The sequence below is a fragment of the Pagrus major genome, chromosome 10 (genome assembly GCF_040436345.1).
Source record: "Pagrus major chromosome 10, Pma_NU_1.0".
In the NCBI taxonomy this organism is placed as follows: domain Eukaryota; kingdom Metazoa; phylum Chordata; class Actinopteri; order Spariformes; family Sparidae; genus Pagrus; species Pagrus major.
The window spans coordinates 254267-273659 of record NC_133224.1 but is presented as its reverse complement, the minus strand read 5'-3'; the positions used below and the strand labels follow the sequence as shown (position 1 = coordinate 273659).

At 47.9% G+C, this 19393-nt stretch overlaps 3 protein-coding genes across 3 annotated transcripts in view; 2 read left to right on the top strand and 1 right to left on the bottom strand.

The window, feature by feature from the left end:
- plod3 (procollagen-lysine, 2-oxoglutarate 5-dioxygenase 3) overlaps window positions 1-162 on the top strand; it is an 11852-nt gene extending 11690 nt beyond the window's left edge. Inside the window, exon 19 of the mRNA XM_073474840.1 lies at window positions 1-162. This exon is cut by the window's left edge and continues 1185 nt beyond it. The gene's annotated coding sequence lies outside the window, so the exon portion shown is untranslated.
- A 402-nt stretch (window positions 163-564) lies between these two features.
- On the top strand, window positions 565-4694 carry znhit1 (zinc finger, HIT-type containing 1). Its single transcript, XM_073474893.1, has 6 exons — window positions 565-800; window positions 1575-1672; window positions 2013-2088; window positions 2350-2429; window positions 2517-2686; window positions 3486-4694. The coding sequence occupies exons 1-6, from the start codon at window positions 776-778 to the stop codon at window positions 3505-3507; spliced, it is 471 nt and encodes a 156-aa protein (XP_073330994.1). The 5' UTR covers window positions 565-775; the 3' UTR covers window positions 3508-4694.
- A 3788-nt stretch (window positions 4695-8482) lies between these two features.
- LOC141003538 (uncharacterized) lies at window positions 8483-18776 on the bottom strand. The gene is made up of 3 exons (XM_073474902.1): window positions 18433-18776; window positions 16580-17289; window positions 8483-10073 (listed from the first exon to the last, which is right to left on the bottom strand). Exons 1-3 carry the CDS (start codon window positions 18493-18495, stop codon window positions 9254-9256), a joined length of 1593 nt encoding a protein of 530 aa, XP_073331003.1. The 5' UTR covers window positions 18496-18776; the 3' UTR covers window positions 8483-9253.
- Window positions 18777-19393: the final 617 nt, after the last annotated feature.

The following is a 19393-nucleotide window of genomic DNA, read 5'->3' as shown; positions in this document are numbered from 1 at the left end:
GGACGTACGAGGTTTCCACCTGACGCTGCCTGTAGTTTTCTCTCCATGCGTGCCTGTCGATACGAGGAGTCAGCGCTCTCTGGCTTTGTACAAACTGCATTAAATTATTTGTTAATGAGCGAATAAAGTTTTGAGATTTTAATAAATAATGTTACTGTGACAGCCTGCTGTGTTTGTTCTGTTTGTCTTCAGGCCATCTCGCAGCTCCACCTGTCTCATGTAGGTTATAACCACAAACACACGACTGCACGATGACAGAACAACATATCCTCACAAACAGGAAAGAAAAACTGTCAATAAAACATTATTTCAGGCCTTCGCTGTCATTTCTTTCTCTCAATTTTTATTATTTTTTAATTGTTTTGTTGCACATGCCCGTCATTGCTCCATGTCCTCTGTAATGATACGATACTGTTACAATATGTGAAATGATTTTCATCAACAAAATCACAGCAACACTCGCTGAAGGAGCGATAATGTAAAATCTCACCACCAGGTGGCGACAAAGAGGGAGGCGCCCTTCTGAATAATCCCCTCTGGCTTTCCGTAGCAAAGAAGCTCGCGTTAGCATGCTAGTTCTGCTCGTTCAGGCTCGCTGTGAGCACAAGCAGCAGGTATTTTCAGGTATTTTAACCGTCACGTTTTACTTCAGGACTTTTTCATTATGACTGTAAGTGACTGGACCTGTTAGGAAGACATACGCGCTTCGCCTCGTTTGGTTTGGTAGGTACCTCTGCGGCTGCCGTAGAGAGGAGGTGAGACAACAACAGCCAACATGGTGCTGGAGAAGAAAGTTTCCGGTGGGTTTATCTTGATTTTAACCAAATTAAACATGAAAACGTGACTTAAGTACAGCACACATTCAGGTGTTTAAGAAAGACTAAGAGCAGGGTGAAGTTTGGAGGGTTTAAAGACGAGTTAACGGAGTCTGTCGCTTTTGGTCCGTTTTTGTTAGCGCGGCTCCGGAGCTAACTCAAGAAACAACGTCGCCTCCATCAACCAACGATTTTCACACGATACACGTTGTCTTTGTTATTGTTGTTACATATTAATAGCTGTTACAGGAAAACGATCTATTCGGCATATGAATGATTCGTTGAAGCACCACTGTTATAGGCCTGTATCAGGAAAGTCAAGGCTAGTGAAGGGCTGTAGCTTCAGTTTTAAGCTAGCTCCTCTGACACCTGCAGGTTGAGTTGAGCTTTGAGCCATAACTGAAGACGACTGACGACTGCGTCCCTGCTGATATCTCTGTGTCTACAACACCGAACATACAGAAGTCATGAGTGGGTCTTAACAAAGTTCATTTAGGACCTGTGTTTAGAGGTTTCAGACCTTTGTCAAGGTGCGAATTGATAAATTGATGTTTTTTATAATGTAGTTTGGTTTAAATGTAAGGCAGCATTCTGACCACAACAGAGGGATATAAATCTCTCTTTGTCTTAATGTCTCCCTGTGTGTGTGTGTGTGTGTGTGTGTGTGTCTGTGTGTGTGTGTCTGTGTCTGTGTGTGTCTCTGTGTGTGTGTGTGTGTGTGTGTGTGTGTGTCTGTGTGTGTGTGTGTGTGTGTGTCAGCTCGGGTGGAGGCCGGTCAGCGCAGAGTTTTGGATGAAGCGACCCGTCAGAGGAGACTGACGAGGCAGCTGGAGGCTCTGGAGAAAGACAACTTCCAGGTGAGACTAAATGTTCAGTGTTGGTCTCTGCTCTCAGCAGACGACCTGCTAAACCAAACTCTATTCTAAAAGCAGCTGATTTAAGGTCAGCCCTGACTTCTTCACAGTATAAACACAGTATTACAACTTTACAAAGGCTCTGTTGAGTCACTTCCATCTACAGACACAATCAGGGACATCAGTAACTCACCTGTGATCAGGTGTTTGACACAGACATGTATTGACTGACCGGTCTCACAGTCTAACGTCCTCCTGTCTGTGGACGAGCAGGAAGCATCTGTCTGCTGTCTTCTCCTCTCCACTGTAAACATACTTAATGTTGTTGTTGTTGTGTTTCTAGGACGATCCTCTGTCCTCCCTCCCTCCCCCAGGTCCTACTGCCCGTCTGCCTGCCTTCAGTGAGACAGAAGAACCAGGTGAGACTTCTTCTACTGTCCTGATTTACAGCAGCTGAAGCTCAGTGTAAATGTTTTCTTCTTCTCCTCCTCCTCCTTCTTCTTCTTCTTCTTCTTCTTCTTCTTCTTCTTCTTCTTCTTCTTCTTCTCCTCCTCCTCCTCCTCCTCCTCCTCCTCCTCCTCCTTCTTCTTCTTCTTCTTCTTCTTCTTCTTCTTCTTCTTCTTCTTCTTCTTCTTCTTCTTCTCCTCCTCTTCCTCCTTCTCCCTTGTTCATGCGTCCAGAGAAGAAGAAGAGGAAGACGAGGGGCGATCACTTCAAGCAGCGTTTCAGGAAGAACTTCACGACGCTGCTGGAGGAGGAGGTGGGTCACACGTCTCTGCTGCGTTCTCATTGGCTGTCAGTGAATGTGCTGTCAGCTGACTCTCCCTTTCTGCCCTCTGATTGGTAGAACCTGTCGGAGAGGCCGGAGCCAAACTACCTGTCTGCGGCGGCCCCGCCCTCCTCTCTGCCCCCCCGACACTTCTGCTGCGTCTGTGGCTTCCCCTCCCACTACACCTGCACCACCTGCGGGGGGCGCTACTGCAGCAGCAAGTGCCTGTGTACACACAGAGAGACCAGGTACAACACAGCTGTCCTCAGAGCTGACTGAGACACAGACCAGTCATCAGTCCACACAGTCTGTCCTCCAGTAAAAGTAATCGAGTACAGGCTCTGACATGTACTCAGAGTATCAGAGTAAAAAGTCTCCCTCTGAAGGACATTTGTGGTCAAAGCTAACTGAAGCTCACGTCATATTAATATAATTCAAAGACTATTAAAGTTAAAGGTAGAGTCAGTAGGATTTGTCCCAGCTGTTCCTGAACGCACCACAAAGATAGTTGATAGTTGAGTCTCATTCCCAGGACGTCAAACAGCCACATGTTGGGTTGGTAAAGCGTCCGAGCAGCAACAAAGAGAGAAAATAAGAAACTCTCTGCAGATACGAGACACTAACACGCCTTTTCTCCCCATTCAGCCTCCCTCTCTGTCTGTTCACGTCTTTACGTCTTTGTCTCGTCTCGCTGCGTCTGCCGTGCGTGATGTGCTCTGATAGGTCGACATCAGTCTGGTGATGTTGGGAAATAACAATAATCCATAATTCACCTCAAATGCATCAAACTAAAGTAACGAGGCTGTTTGAAGCTGTGAGGAGGAGAAAGTTCAGATGTTTGTGTTCAGATGTAGAGAGGGAAAGTCTCAGAGAGACTCAGGTACAGGACAGATACCTGAGACATGGACTGAAGGACAGTAACTAAGTATTTGTACCTCTGCTAAGGTACAGTTCTGAGTATTTCTTCACTTCAGAGACAAAACCTGAACTTTTTGACCTAAAACAGATTCTGAATCATAAAATGTTGAACTCTCTGTGTCTCTGCAGGTGTTTGAAGTGGACGCTCTAACTGCTGCCTCATCACCATGGAGATAATGATGACGATGCTCCCTGGTCACAGACAGACAGCGGGGGGGGCGGGGTCAGGAGTGATGTCACAGCATACACATCATCAGTGGACTCCAGAAACAACCGTCACAGGAAGTGAAGTGACTTCTTTTTTTACTCTTCTTTCATTTAGTTTGCCGATGGTGTCGTCTCCTCTCACAGATGTTTGGTGAATGAAACTACCTGTCACACAGTCAAAGCCAGGAGACGCTTAGCTTAGCACAAAGACTGTAAACAAAGAGAAACCGCTAGCCTGGCTCTGTCAGATCTCAAGTGTGAGCAGATTTAATGTGTTCATTAGTTCAGACGAGGACTGACAGGAAGTTGTGCTCGTGACCTTCAGCTTTAAGATGGTGAACAGGCGAGACAGGAAGTAGTTTTCTGTCACCGTCGCCCTCGGAGACGTTGAGCTCCTCTCTGAGTTTATCAGACTTGTTAACTGCTCGTGTCGTCGGACTCCAGCTGCTCCTCGTTCATATTATTGTGTCCACAGCAGCTGGTGACAGAAGCAGCTGTTCTTCTTCAGCACAAATCACACTTCCTGTTTTCTTCTTCTGCTGCTGATCGTTACAAACAACACAACGTCTCATGAAGACAACGAAAATGTTTGTTTTTATTGGACATGGGACAACATGTGACATCATGTGACATCATGTGACGACGTGACGACGTGATACAACTACATTCAGACGTTCATGTTTGAGATTAAAAGTGATTTATTGTTTTACTGTGACGACTGTAAACTTGTTTAAATGAACTCATGATGTAAACAGTCACTGACATGATGGACTGTAGGTCACAAAGTAATCAGAGTACAGCTGACTCTGATTACTTTGTCTGATACGGCGAGAACAGAAGGAGACGATCTGAAAAATAAAACAAAACTATCAGATTAAAAGGAAGCGAGCGTCGTCGTGTGACGATCCTCCACACGGTTAATGATCAATACGATCGATCAGTTCACATCACACCGACGTATTGATCACTGCTGATAGAGAGTACACATGATCAGTGACATCAGCTGTGTGTGTGTGTGTGTGTGTGTGTGTGTGTGTGTGTGTGTGTGTGTGTGGGTTAAAGGTCCAGCTGACTCTCTTTATTTCCTGGTATCCATGGCAACCGTGTCATTAAAAACATGTCAATAATTAATGTGGACTTTTGAGTCGTCTGTGTTCTCTCACTCACACACACACTCTCTCACACACACACACACTCTCTCTCACACACACACACACTCTCTCTCTCACACACACACACACACACACACACACACAGTGTATTCATGTAACCTCAGAGGGAGAGAGAGAGAGAGAGAGAGAGAGAGTGGTAGAGCGAGCTGCAGACTTTGCTCCGGATGCAGGAAGTCCTCGTCGGGCAGCAGCTTCACTCCAGTGACTCGGGTCATCAGGACTAACCGGGACGACCGGGAGCCTTTATTGCAGCGGGACGGGTGATGTTTCCTGTGAAGGGGCTCAAACACACGAGAGCGAAGAGACGCCACAGGTGAGTGGAGCCAGTGAGCCCGGACGGATCAGTGAGGGTATTGATCTGTTATTGACCCTCACTGGGCAGGAAGTGAAGAGTTTGTGTACTCGAGTACTGTGAGAAGCTGTAATCAGTAGTTTCATGATGACGTGTCTCTGATGAGCTGCAGGAACCAAACCAGCCGCTTCACTGACGGGACGTGATCAGAACCTGTGATCAATATCCTGCAGCAGCTACACTGACAGAGGCTGGTTGTCTAAAATAACAACAACAATAACAATAAATAATCATTATTACCATCACAGCAGATTTTTACTGAAAGTTCAGAAGTTTCTAAACGATGCCTTCAGGTGTCACATCACTGTGGGACGTTTGAGTTCTCTGCTGACAGATCAAATCTCTTTGAAGCTCCGCCCACTGCAGACAGACATCATGAAGTCTTCATCATCATCATCATCATCTACCTCAGTGACAGCAGCAGAACCTCGGCTCCCGTCCTCTTCATCGTCTCCTCGTCCTCCTCACAGTCTGCAGAGTCCAGAGCTGCAGGACGAGTTTCTGAGAGGTGAGAAGAAAACATGTCGACCAACGACAGCAGAACGACAACACAACGACAGCACAACGACAGCACAACGACAGCAGAACGACAACACAACGACAACACAACGACAACACGACAACACAACGACAACACAACGACAGCACAACGACAGCAGAACGACAGCAGGACGACAGCACGACGACAGCACGACAGCAGAACGACAGCAGAACGACAGCAGAACGACAACACAACGACAACACTACGACAGCACAACGACAGCAGAACGACAACACAACGACAACACAACGACAACACAACACAACGACAGCACAACGACAGCACAACGACAGCACAACGACAGCACAACGACAACACAACGACAACACAACGACAACACAACACAACGACAGCACAACGACAGCACAACGACAGCACAACGACAGCACAACGACAGCAGAACGACAGCACAACGACAGCAGAACGACAACACAACGACAGCAGAACGACAGCAGAACGACAACACAACGACAGCAGAACGACAGCAGAACGACAACACAACAACTGTTAAAACCATCCAGACTCTCAGATCATCACGTCAGCTGTTGCTATGACGTTACAGAACTTCTTGAGGTGTGAAGAAATAAAAAAAACGCTAAATGACCCGAAAAAGATTTTTTATTAAAATAATCACCAAAGGTGTTTGTTTGTTTGTTTGTTTGTTTGTTTGTAAGGGTTAAGTTTGACTCATTTTGACGTCAGGACAAAAAACAAACATGACGACGGGACCGTTTGAAGACGTTTGTGTTAATGAGAGAGATGTGTCAATGAATGATGTTTGGATCAGAACCGAACCGTTGAATGAAACGTTCAGTCCGCCAACAACAACAACAAACAATGAAACATCTGGTTCTCTCAGAATCAGCCTTCGTCTCCTCGTCTGTCTCACTTTTGTCTTCTTGTGTTTTCAGCGTTTCAGAACAAGTCTCGGTCTCGCAGTGATGTCACTGAGTCCAGTGTCTCCTCCCCCCTCTCCCCCCTCTCCCCCTCCTCTCCTCTGTCCTCCCCTTTCAGTCCCACCCCGACCTCGTCCCCCGGGAGCTCCTCGTCCTCCTCGTCCTCTCCGTGCTTCAACAGCAGACAAGGTGAGCAGCTTACAGTGGGACACGTTCTGATCTCAGCTCGTGGACCACCACGTTTGACCCAGAACAAGTTTTTCCAGATGTTTCTGAAGTGGCCCGTCTGTAGCAGCGACCACTTCTCTGACAAACAAGTTTCCAGCCGAGTCATCGTGTATAAAAAGTAAATGATTGTCCTAAATGTTCTGTGTGATGTTACAGACTGAAGCTCACGAGACGCTCCGACAGGCTGGTGGCTGTCAGCACTTTGTTAGTTGCCAACAACATTTATTAATCATAGAATCAATATGAAGTTTAGTTTGATGCGTCGGTGTCCTGGTTCTGTTGAATGTGTTTGAGTGTCTGCTGCAGCTGAATCTCCATGTTTGTTTGCGTCCAGCCCGTCTGTCGCTGTCGAGCCCCGAGCTCCTGTTAGAGCTGAAAGACTCGAAGACACGCCCCCTCCGACATGTCCCCGCCCACAACGGACTGACCACTGTCTTCTCTGGACGAGGACGAGGAAGAGGAAGACAGGTGAGCGCCGGCAAACACGTTGCATATTCAGACAGGAACTCGGTGTTCAGGACGTCACTTTAACTGAATCTACAGGATCTGTAAGTGAAGTTCAGCGGGACAAATATCTACCTCGTTCTCAGAGTCCTGACTGAGTGAGACGTGAACCATTTGTCATGAAACACGTGTTGATCTGATTCAGTGTGATGTCACTGCCTGATGACATCATCATCTCTGATGTCCGTCCAGAATGGATGTCCAGAAATCCACTGAGAAATCAGAGACAAAAGTCCATTCAGAACTCCCTTTAGAATCTTCATGTTTTTAACTTTTCTTCAGTATCGCAGTGATCCAGTGAGTCCTCTGTTCGTCACTGAGCACACTGCTAACAGGAGCTGCTAACAAGAGCTGCTAACAGGAGCTGCTAACAAGAGCTGCTAATAGCTATTTCTGCTATCTCTGAATCAACGCTGTCTGACTGAATGTTCACACACTGGCCTGTACGTTGCTGTTAGCATGTTAGGATCTATCAGAGTAGTTTTAATTCTCTGACCACAGCTGATAACGATGAGCTCGTCAAACAGGACAGGATGATCTGGAATTGTCCTCTTCTCCCCCCAGATCTCTGGCCACGCCTCCTCCCCACAACCAGCCAATCAGAAGACTCCACACTGAAGCAGCAGCACCTGGACCAGAGCCAGAACCAAGACCGCTGGACCTCTTGAAGAGAGAAACCCATCATCTGTCGCTGTGGTTTCAGCCATGCTCTGTCGCTATGGTTACACCCATCCTCTGTCACTATGGTAACAGCCATCATCTGTCACTATGGTAACAGCCATCATCTGTTGCTATGGTTACAGCCATCATCTGTTGCTATGGTTACAGCCATGCTCTGTCGCTATGGTTACAGCCATCCTCTGTCACTATGGTAACAGCCATCCTCTGTCGCTGTGGTTGTAACGGATGTAAATTTATCTTTCAGCTTCAGAGAAACTGGAAATAAAAAGTATGATCACGAGTGTTTCATATTGAAGAAGTGTATTAATTGACTTCAGTGTTGAACAGGTGTTCAGTCACAGCTGCAGAGAACCAGCTGTTATTAGAAGGTCAGTTACAATCGTTACATGTCGGCGCGGCTCATCATCACACTGGTGCAAATCTTTCAGGGCCACTCAGATTATCTCTGAACTTTAGTGTCATTTTACGGGTCGGACGGTGCTGTTCAGGCCCGCCGATGACCAGAACAGAACCTTTAACAGAAACCAGAGATGAAACTTTGTTCTTGGGTCCAGTTCCAGCCCTCTTTCTATAACTCAAACACAACTAACGTGTTCAAATAAAGACAAAGAAAGAAAAGACAGATTTGATTCAATCAGAACTTCAGCAGAACAAACGTCTCATTTTATTTGTGTTGCCGTCTCTTCCTCCTCACTGAACACAAACAGCTGTTTCACACTTCTCTTATAAAATGACAACTAATATTCACATCCCACCTCACCACATTTTTACTCAGAATTTCAACGTTTAATCTTTTATTACGGCTTCTAACAGAACATTTCTTTCATCAAGCTCAGTTTTAATTTGATTCCAAGTGGCAGAATTGAGCTTCCAGTCTTCAGTAGTTTCACTGAGTTTTAACTCGTCAGTGAAGATGTTGAACACGTCACAGTTTCTGAACAAAAGAGGATTTTAAGTGGAATAAAAACACAACAACTTGAATAAAGATTCATTCACAAATGTGTAAAAAAAGGTTTAAAAAACTGGATCTGACCGATGGAAGTGAAACAGCAGAGCAACAGCGAGCTTGCTCTGATCTGTTTGTGGCGTGCGGGCAGGTCAGTAATAAATGGTATCGTGCTGGTAGGACATCAGCTCGTTACTCCAGTTTTTATAGTTTTTCTCTGCTGCAGAATTGAATTCTGACACTTTGTCAAAGATAAAACAGAGAAGTTGATCATTGTTGATGAAATTTAAAGTCAGAACTGCAGAATTAATGAGCGGTTTACTGAAACACCTCGGTACCACACTAGTTCTGACAACTCTTCATTTCTTCATCATGCGAGTGTGGAGGTGGAGCTGGAGGTCACCTGCTCGGACGTCAGATTCTCCACGATGGTCCCAGACGTCTGGTTTCTCTTGCAGATTCTCTTGTGAGCTTTAAGGCCACCATTCCTAGCAAAGCTTTTCCCACACTGGTCACACCCGTATGGTTTCTCCCCAGAGTGACACCTTTGGTGTTTACTTAAACCAGCCGGATCTGCAAACGCTTTGTCACACCGCTTACAGGGGTAGGGTTTCTCTCCACTGTGAATGTACTGATGATGTTTTAGCGAAGTTGATAGAAGGAAACTCTTCCCACACTGGTCACACTGATGCGGTCGCTCTCCGCGGTGCATTTTAAGGTGGATTGCCCAGTTGCCTTGAGTGACGAAGGTTTTCTCACAGTATTCACAGCGGTACGGTTTCTCTCCTGTATGAAACCGTCGATGGATCTGAAGGTAACCTCGAGTTGTGAAAGCTTTCCCACACTGGTCACAGCTGTAAGGCCTCTCTCCAGTGTGAACACGTTTGTGGATGTTCAGGTCACCTGATGTTAAGAAGGCTTTGCTACACCGGTCACAGTCGTACGGTCTCTCTCCAGTGTGAGAGCGCCCATGAACTCTGAGGTCACCCGTTGTTCTGAAGTGTCGGCCACATTCTTCACAGCGGTACGGTTTCTCTCCCGTGTGAATCCGTTGATGGATTTTCAGCGTACTCTTGGACAGGAAAGCTTTCCCGCACTCGTCACAGCCGTGCGGTTTCTCTCCTGTGTGAATGCTTCGGTGGGTTTTTAGGGAACCGGACGTAGCAAAAGTTTTCCCACACTGATCACAGCTGTGTGGTTTCTCTCCGGTGTGACCTCTCAGGCCGACGTTTGATTTTCTCAGTGATGCCGGCGTTTTGTCCGACTGCTTCAGTCCCTTCGCTCCTCCCTGTTCCTATAGCAACAGAGAGACAGACAGAGAGACGTTATTCAAAACATTACATGATGTTTAAGTCAACATGAGAAAGTCCTCCACTGATCCTCCAGAGGGGAAGTCCAACTGTCGCAGCAGCACGCAGACACAAACATCAAAGTCCAGACAGAAGACTGTGTTACGTCACGTGTCACATGATGTGAGTGTCTGAACGTACAGCGCCACGGCCGGCTCAAAGCCCTGACAGATAACGGGAGATGACACAAAGGAAATCATCTTTTATATCAACCAACTCAAAACATGTTGTGAGGTGTGGCAGTCAGTAAATCAGTAGTGCTAGTGTGTGTGCATGATTGTCAAGATAGTGAGCGGTGTGTTGTCAGGTGGAAACAGAAACAATGAACACAATGAGGAGCGCTGAGAGCAGACAGCAGAGTCTCCCCTTTGTCCTCTCCCATCCAGAGCTGGTGAGGTGTGCTCTTGTAGTACCGGGGACACCGGGCCCAGGTGTCCCAGCAACTGACGACGACCCGACCCTCCTGCTGGGCCTCTGCAGTACAGAAAGAAAGAAAGAAAGAAAGGCAAACGGCCCAACAGCCACAGGAGGCCCGGCCGTCACAACTGTTTGACACCACGTGGATGAGCTCTCAAACTGTCCCGGTGGCCTCAACAGAACCAGGAAGTGTGAGAATGACAGCAGAGTCTTAAAGCCACAGTGAAACCAGGTGCTGGAAGATGTTTTCAGACTCCACCCTGACCCAGCAGAAGCCCAAAGCCCATAATGAGCCCAAACACACCTCAGAGCTCTGACACAGCAGCAAGAAAGGTGGCAGGGTCCGCCACATGTAAACAAAGAGTTTGTGTCTTCTCTAGAGGATTCTGGTTGTGGACTTCAGCTCCACAGTTTATACCATCATCCTCCACATCCCCCCTCAGTCCTTCACTGCTCAGGTGGGTCGGACCCCTCCTCCACCCTCAGCCTGAACTCTACGGCTGCACCCCCCCAGACCAGACGACTCCACTTTGGCACTTTGGAGTGCTGTCCAGACGACCCGGTCCGACACTTCCAACAAAAGAGACTTCAGGAGAACAAAAGAGGAAACTCACCTCCACAAAGATGAAGGGGAAGGAGAGGACCTCCGACACTTCACACCTGGATTAAAGGCCCAACACAGACTGCCCCTCCTCAGAGAGCTGCAACAGGCCCGACTCTGGTTCTACAGAAGTCAGCACGGAGATCCTAAACCTGGACCCTGCAGATCTGGTTTTAACCAAGACTACACAGCTGCTCTTCAGTGTTGCTTTAACAAAGACTGCTCCTCCTCAGAGAGCTGCAACAGGCCCGGCTCCGGTTCTACAGGAGCCAGGACTGGGCCCCCAAACCTGGACTCTGCAGATCTGGTTTAATCAAGACTACACAGCTGCTTTAACAAAGACTGCTCCTCCTCAGAGAGCTGCAACAGGCCCGGCTCCGGTTCTACACTTCCTGATACGGACCCAATAATAATGTAAACTGGTGCTGACACACGGGAGGCAGCAGGACTTGTTTCAGTGTCTGCAGCTGAGACCAGCAGAGGTCCAGTGTGAGAGCCTGAGAGACACAACTCAGGACCAAAGAGCAGAAATGTCTCCTGAGAACATCAACAGGAAGTGATCAGAACCTGATCAGAACCTGTTGACATTATTGATTCAGTGCTTCAGTAATATTTCGGGCTGCAGATGATGATCGTTGTCACAATGAATCTTATTCCAGACATTTAGAAATCAGACCCTGGACCAGAACTACACGGTGACCCGGTGATACACGGACCCTCCAGACTCCTCCTGTCTTTACTCTCATCATGACGTTGTGACCACTGACCTGAACGCAGCTGCTGTTGTCAGAGCACACGCCTTCTGTTCTTCTGTGGTTCTGGTTCTCCATCTTCCAGCAGGTCTCCTCTGTGTCCTGGACGCGGTCTGGATTCTGTCCTCGGACCTCTTCAGGCTCACATATGAGTGTGACGTGAAGGGGCGGTCCTGTTCCGCCCACTGCTCCGATTGGTTCAGAGTTCTCAGGACCGCCCACTTTTTCTTCTTCTGTGTTTTCAGTGTTCTGATCCGACGGACCTGCAGCTGTGAAGAGAAACAAATCGCATCAAATATGAAACTTCTGCTTCACTTCAGTCAAAGACGAATAAATGATCTGAATATAGAAACGATACTTTCTGACTAATTTCACTGAGAAGGATCAAACTGAGACCAAACGTCAACAAGGTGACTTATATTAAAAATGCTGCTGGATTCATTCAGTGAAGGTAAATTCATCACGTTCAGTGTTTGTAGATTCATTCCAGAACACAAGTTCACTTCTATAAATCATATTCTGATTGATTTCACTGGCAAAGCAAAATAAATGATGAAACAATAAACAGACTAATGAATAATAACATTCTGTCACACTGATGTTTATCTTCATCACAACTCTGGATCAGAACCACACGGCTCCTGCCAGACATCGGCAGGAGCAAGCATTGCAACAACACACTGGACATTGCACAAACAGAGACAATAAAGGAACTCGGTTTACTCCGCCGGCTTGCGACCACACCGGACACACCGACTGCTACTCCCCCCCAGAAAGGAGGCGCCGCAAGCGGTGTGAGAGGAAGCAGAAGAGGGGCAAGCGCGGAGGTATCCGGGCTAGGCTAGAGGCTAGCCCAACTCGCCCAGCCACACCATCCATCCTCCTGGCCAATGTACGATCTTTGGACAACAAAATGGATCACATACGACTGCTGAGGTCAGCGCAGCGTGATGTGAGTAACTGCTATGTGCTTCTCTTCACTGAAACATGGCTAAATGACAACATCCCCGACTCCACTGTACAACTGGAGCAGCTAACATGCTATCGAGCGGACAGAGCCCTCGTACACTGTGGAAAGACAGACTCGCGGCGGCGGGGTCTGTGTTTACATCCGTGATGCCTGGTGCAAGGACGCTGTGGTGGTATGCAAACACTGTTCACCACTGGCGGACTTTATGATCATAAGGCGCCGTCCTTTCTATCTGCCGAGGGAATTTACAGGGATTTTGCTAGTCGCTGTGTACATCCCTCCCTCCCCCAACAACAATGACAGAAATGTGGCACTTTGTGAACTGTATCAGGCCATCAGTGAACAACAGACAGCCCACCCAGACGGATTCACCATCCTCGCTGGAGATTTTAATCATGCTGATCTTAGGACTGTCCTTCCGAAATTTCACCAACATGTTCATTATCCAACAAGAGGGGATAACATTTTGGACCTGGTTTACACTACTCACAAAGGAGCATACAAGGCCTCCCCCCTCCCCCACATCGGACTCTCTGATCACATCACTGTTATGCTAAAGTCAGCATACAGACCGAGAGTGAAAGTCACCAGACCGGCTCGGAAGCAGGTACGGGTGTGGCCAGAGGGGGCCTCCTCTGCTCTTCAAGACTGCTTTGACACAACAGACTGGGCAATGTTTAAGCAGGCAGCCACATACAACAACCACACAGACATTGAGGAGTACACAGACACTGTTACTTCTTACATCAGTAAGTGCATCGATGATGTGACCCACACATAAACCATCATCACTCGGGCTAACGAGAAGCCATGGCTGACAGGGGATGTCCAACGCCTGCTGAGGGCCAGAAACAACGCCTTCAGAGCTGGGGATGAAACTGGCCTGAGAACAGCGAGAGCCAACCTGTCCCGCGGCATCAGGGAAGCAAAACAGGAATACACACATAAGATAACCTGCCATTTTAAAGACAGCAGAGACACACGGAGCCTGTGGCAGGACATTCAGACCATCACGGACTATAAACCCGCGCCACAGATCTGCGACAGCAACATCTGTCTGCTCAACAACCTCAACAGCTTCTTTGCACGGTTTGAAGCAAAAAACAACACACGTCCACAGAAGACTTCACCACCCCCCCACGATCAGGCTCTGTGCCTGTCTGCTGCCAGCGTGAAGAGGACACTCTCCACCATCAACACCCACAAGGCAACAGGTCCAGACAACATCCCTGGTCGTGTGCTGAAGGACTGCGCAGAGGAGCTCAAGGACGTCTTCACGGATGTCTTTAACACTTCACTGAGACAGGCTGTTGTTCCATCACGCTTCAAGACCACCATCATCATACCTGTGCCAAAGAAACCTGCTCCATCCTGCTTCAATGACTATCGCCCTGTGGCACTGACCCCCATCATGATGAAGTGCTTTGAACGGCTAGTCATGTCACACATCAAATCCATCCTCCCCCCCACCCTGGACCCCTTCCAGTTTGCATACAGAGCCAAACGGTCCACAGAGGATGCAATCTGCTCTGCTCTCCAACCAGCCCTCACCCACCTGGACACAAAAGACTCATGTGAGAATGCTGTTCATGACTTCAGTTCAGCATTCAACACCATAGTCCCACAACAACTCATCTGCAAACTTCACCAGCTGCGCTCAACACCTCCCTCTGCAACTGGCTGCTGGACTTCCTCAGTGAGAGGCCACAAGCAGTACGAGTCGGCAGCAACACCTCGAGCAGCATCACACTCAGCACAGGGGCCCCTCAAGGCTGTGTGCTCAGTCCCCTGCTCTTCACCCTGCTGACTCACGCCTGCACACCAATCTACAGCACAAATCACATGGTGAAGTTTGCGGATGACACAACTCTGGTGGGTCTCATCACCAAGGATGATGAGTCCCACTACAGGAAGGAGGTCGACCTTCTGACCACGTGGTGCAGAGACAACAACCTCCTGCTGAATGTCAGCAAGACCAAGGAGATTGTTGTTAACTACCGGAGAGGCCACACCCAACACCCACCACTGACCATCAATGGTGCTGCTGTGGAGAGTGAGCAGCACCAAATCCCTGGGGGTGCATATCAGTGAGGACCTCTCCTGGACCACCAACACTGCATCACTGGCGAAGAAAGCACAGCGGCGCCTCTACTTCCTCCGCAAACTCAAGTGAGTGAGAGCTCCTCCACCAGTCATGTGCACATTCTACCGGGGCACCATTGAGAGCATCCTGTCAAGCTGTATCACTGTGTGGGGCGGGAGCTGCACTGACTACAACAGGAAAGCCCTGCAGCGCATAGTGAACACAGCTGGAAAGATCATTGGTGCCTCACTCCCCTCCCTGCAAGACACATACACCAACCGCCTCAGCCGCAAAGCGACCATGGTTGTGAGCGACGCCAGCCACCCCGCACACAGTCTGTTCAGCCTCCTGCCCTCTGGGAGAAGATACCGGAGTCTCCGTGCTGCTCCACCAGACTCACACACACCTTTATCCACCAGGCCGTCAAGAAGCTGAACTCTCTCCCCTCTCTCCCACTCCCCCCTCTCTGCCCCCACCCAAAAAAACTCTGGACTCTGAACCCTGACCTTCAGACTGTCTTTTGCATTGTTACAAATACACCACACAGAAACTTTTTGCTGCTATTACTGACTGTCTTCTTTTGCACTACATATCATACAGAAACTGGACATACTGTACATACAGAAACATAGTAGTTTTTTAATATATTTTATTGTCTATTTAATGTTAGTAAATGTCTTTATTTCTGTTGTGCACCTTAATGATACTTTAGTGTTAGGAATAGTCTGTCTTCATCTTGTTGTGCTTGTGCACTTTATTTCTCTCACCGTGGGATAGTGAGAAACGTCTTTTCGATTCCTCTGTATGTCTGGTACATGTGGAGAAATTGACAATAAAAACTTGAAACTTGAAACTTGAAAAGAAACAGACCAGATGAAGATAAAAACAACCAATAACAAAACATTTCATATTTCTGTCTGTTTATATCTCAGAAATTAAAAGTCTAAACAGCAAAATATCAACACAGCAAATATCAAATATCAGACAAAGAGTCAAATGAAACAAAACATTGCTCTCAACAGTTCGTATTGCCAATTTGACTTCAACCCTTTCGGTTAAAACTTTATTTACAGACTCTATCTTTGACTCATTGAAACAGTTTGACGGACACTCAGCAGTCAGTCAGTACGTTTGTCTTCCAAAGGCACCAACACTTTTCTGTTTATTGTTTCACAACATGCAGTGAATAAATGTAATTCCTTCTTTTTGCCCTTTTAGGGATATTTTGTGTTGGTCAGGACGCCATGATGTCATGATGACACAATGTGTCACGACTCTTTAAAACCCGCAGTACAAAAGGTTTCAGCGCTGACGGCTGTTCTCTTGTTGGGCCCTGAGCAGTGAGCGGTGCAACAGGACTCTCAGACCGCTGCAGTGTGAACGCATGTGTGTGACTGAAGAGATCTGCGGTGGAGAAAGGTTTGGCCACACCGGTGACACCAGTAAGGTGTCTCTCCATGACGAACACGTCTGTGGCTGCTCAAGCTGCTCTGACAGGTGAAGGTTTTCTGACATATATCACACCAGTACGGTTTCTCTCCCGTGTGAAGACGTCTGTGACTTTGTAAGGTGTTCAGAGAGGTGAAGTCTTTCTCGCACACGTCACAGCTGTACGGTTTCTCTCCAGTGTGACTGCGCTTGTGGAGGGAAAGCGTCGACAGCTGAGTAAAAGTTTTCCCGCATTCTTCACACCAGTACGGTTTCTCTCCGGTGTGAAGGCGGCGGTGGACCTGCAGGGCGCTGCCTCGAGCAAAAGACTTCCCACAGATGTCACACTGATACGGTTTCTCTCCGGTGTGAATGCGTTGGTGACGATTGAGCGTCGTCCGTCTGATGAAGGTCATCCCACACTGGTCACAGCTGTGTGGTTTCTCCCCGCTGTGGGTGCGCTGATGGATCTTAAGGTATTTATCAGTGGTGAAAGCTTTCTCACACTGGTCACAGCTGTATGGTTTCTCCCCGGAGTGAGTGCGCTGGTGGGTTATGAAGTGATTCTTGTGTCGGAAAGACGCCCCACACTGGTCACAGGAGTATGGTCTCTCTCCGGTGTGACTACGCTGATGGACTTTTAAGGTTCCGGCTCTGGCGAAGGCTTTCCCACACTGGTCACAGCTGTGTGGTTTCTCTCCCGTGTGGACACTTTGGTGGGCCTGTAGGTGAGTCTTGCGTTGGAAAGCTTTTCCACATTGATCACAGTGGTACCGTCTTTTCCCAGGATGAGCTCTGTGATGATCCTGCAGACAGAGAAGTAAACAGTGAGTGACGCGTCACTAAGGGTCCAACGATCCAGAGCAATATATCCATTCAGTGAGCGACGATCCGGAAACACGGAGAGAGAAAAATATATGTATTAAACAAACACACTTATTCTTCATCGATCAGAGTCAATCAAGGTTACATGCCACCATTCCGACATTGTACTATTCCGACAAGACTAACCCTAACCCGCATACCTAACCCTTATAAAGATGTGTCGGAATGGCAACACGTTAAAAAAAGAAATAAATACCACCATTCCGGCCTTAGGAGGCAAAAAATGTCGGAATGCTGGGACGTTTAATTAAAGGTTTAAGTGTTGCCATTCCGACAGTTAGGGCCTAATGTCGGAATTGATCAGAGTATCGACTGTGAGCAGATCTGAAGTATCACACGACTGTCAGCTGGAATGATGATGATGGTGCTGAGAAGATTAAAACCCACTGACACAGGAAACATTTGTATTTGGTCTAAAAACATCACAAACAATCATTCTGACGTGTTTATGATCACAGCTTTAGGTTTGTTGTCTTCATGTCTGTTTTTCTGTTTCAACTTCCTTTCACTGTTCTGAGGCAGAGGGGCGGGGCTTAGTGGGAGGGGCAAGGATAGAGTGAGTTGCATACTAATGAGGTGTGGAGGCGCAAACATCAACATACAAACAACATTATGTTTCATCGACAGACACGGTGACCTCTGACCTTCAGGAGGAAGCTCGTGTTTCAGCCCTGAAACACACAATGAGCTCCATGTTGCAACGAAACACAAAATGGCGGCCAGACGGAGACACACGTCTTCATGTTACATCGGGACACTAAAACATGTTTCTGGTGACGTTATGAGCAGACAGACTGTTGAGGCAGGATGTTGTCACGGTCGATCAGCACAGACTCATTTTATAATCTGATCTGATCGACGTCAGCCTCTCTTTCACCGCGGGGCACAAAATGGCGGCCGGCTCGTCATGAACTCGGTTTGGGGCCGAACGGAACCTTAAAGCTTGAATGTGCTTCACAGCAACATGATCTGGATTCATATCTGAAAGCACTTCCGTCCTCTTCTGGGTGATCTCTTTAGAAGAAAACCCGACAGAGAGGAGACCAAACCCCGACAACACGAACCTCTTTGCTCCGGTGGTCCGGGTCTTTGCTCCGGTGGTCCGGGTTCTGGTGGTCCTCCTCCATTCCGTTCTTGTAGTGGTCCTGGTCCTGGTCCTGGTCACTGGGATCCAGCAGGTCTCCTCTGTGACTCGGTCCGTGTTCTGTCCGGTAACTTCAGGCTGCTACAGGAGCACTGCCACGTCTCGCGAGGCCTCCGTGTTCTCACGGTCTCACAGCGTCACTTGTGCTGCGTTCAGGGCAGCGCGAGAGGTCGGACATAGTCAAGTTACCAACGTTTGCCCTCCAAACGCTCCGGATGCGATCTGAGACAATTTAAACTACGAGCTGAACAGATGTCGTCTTTTATTTTACGTCTTTTTTAACTTTCAGCGTGTCTAAAAACATTCACTGGCCTAATATAAATACTGTCCTCTTCACATACATCCCCCTCCTCATTCGTGCTGCCTCTGTGACGTCAACAGCTGCTCCCTCATGAAGTCGGGGTACAAGGATCTGCCCCGAGTTCACAAGCAGCAGCTCAGACTTGTACTGACCCACCAGATGACTGTTTCTAGCAGGATGGAAAAGTTTAGAGTTCCGAGGTCTCTCGAACGCAGCATAAGAACACGTGAGACGCAGTAACATCGCGAGAACACGAAGATCCGCACGAGAACATCTGTGACGTTGGCGTTTGATTCCAGACGACGACTGACTGCAGGTTCTGTTGCAGCTGAAGGTTCTGTTGCAGCTGAAGGTTCTGCAGCTGCAGGTTCTGTTGCAGCTAAAGGTTCTGTTGCAGCTGCAGGTTCTGTTGCAGCTGCAGGTTCTGTTGCAGCTGAAGGTTCTGTTGCAGCTAAAGGTTCTGTAGCTGAAGGTTCTGTTGCAGCTGCAGGTTCTGTTGCAGCTGCAGGTTCTGTTGCAGCTGAAGGTTCTGTTGCAGCTAAAGGTTCTGTTGCAGCTGCAGGTTCTGTTGCAGCTGAAG

Coding starts and splice junctions, on each gene's coding strand:
- znhit1 (XM_073474893.1), top strand. CDS start 776: ATGGTGCTGGAGAAGAAAGTTTCCG. Junction 1,673..2,012: donor TGGAGAAAGACAACTTCCAG/GTGAGACTAAAT, acceptor TTGTGTTTCTAG/GACGATCCTCTGTCCTCCCT. Junction 2,687..3,485: donor TGTACACACAGAGAGACCAG/GTACAACACAGC, acceptor GTGTCTCTGCAG/GTGTTTGAAGTGGACGCTCT.
- LOC141003538 (XM_073474902.1), bottom strand. CDS start 18,495: ATGGAGGAGGACCACCAGAACCCGGACCACCGGAGCAAAGACCCGGAC. Junction 17,290..18,432: donor CGGACCACCGGAGCAAAGAG/GTTCGTGTTGTC, acceptor CTCTGTCTGCAG/GATCATCACAGAGCTCATCC. Junction 10,074..16,579: donor ACGGGAGAGAAACCGTACTG/GTGTGATATATG, acceptor GAAACCACACAG/CTGTGATCAGTGTGGGAAAA.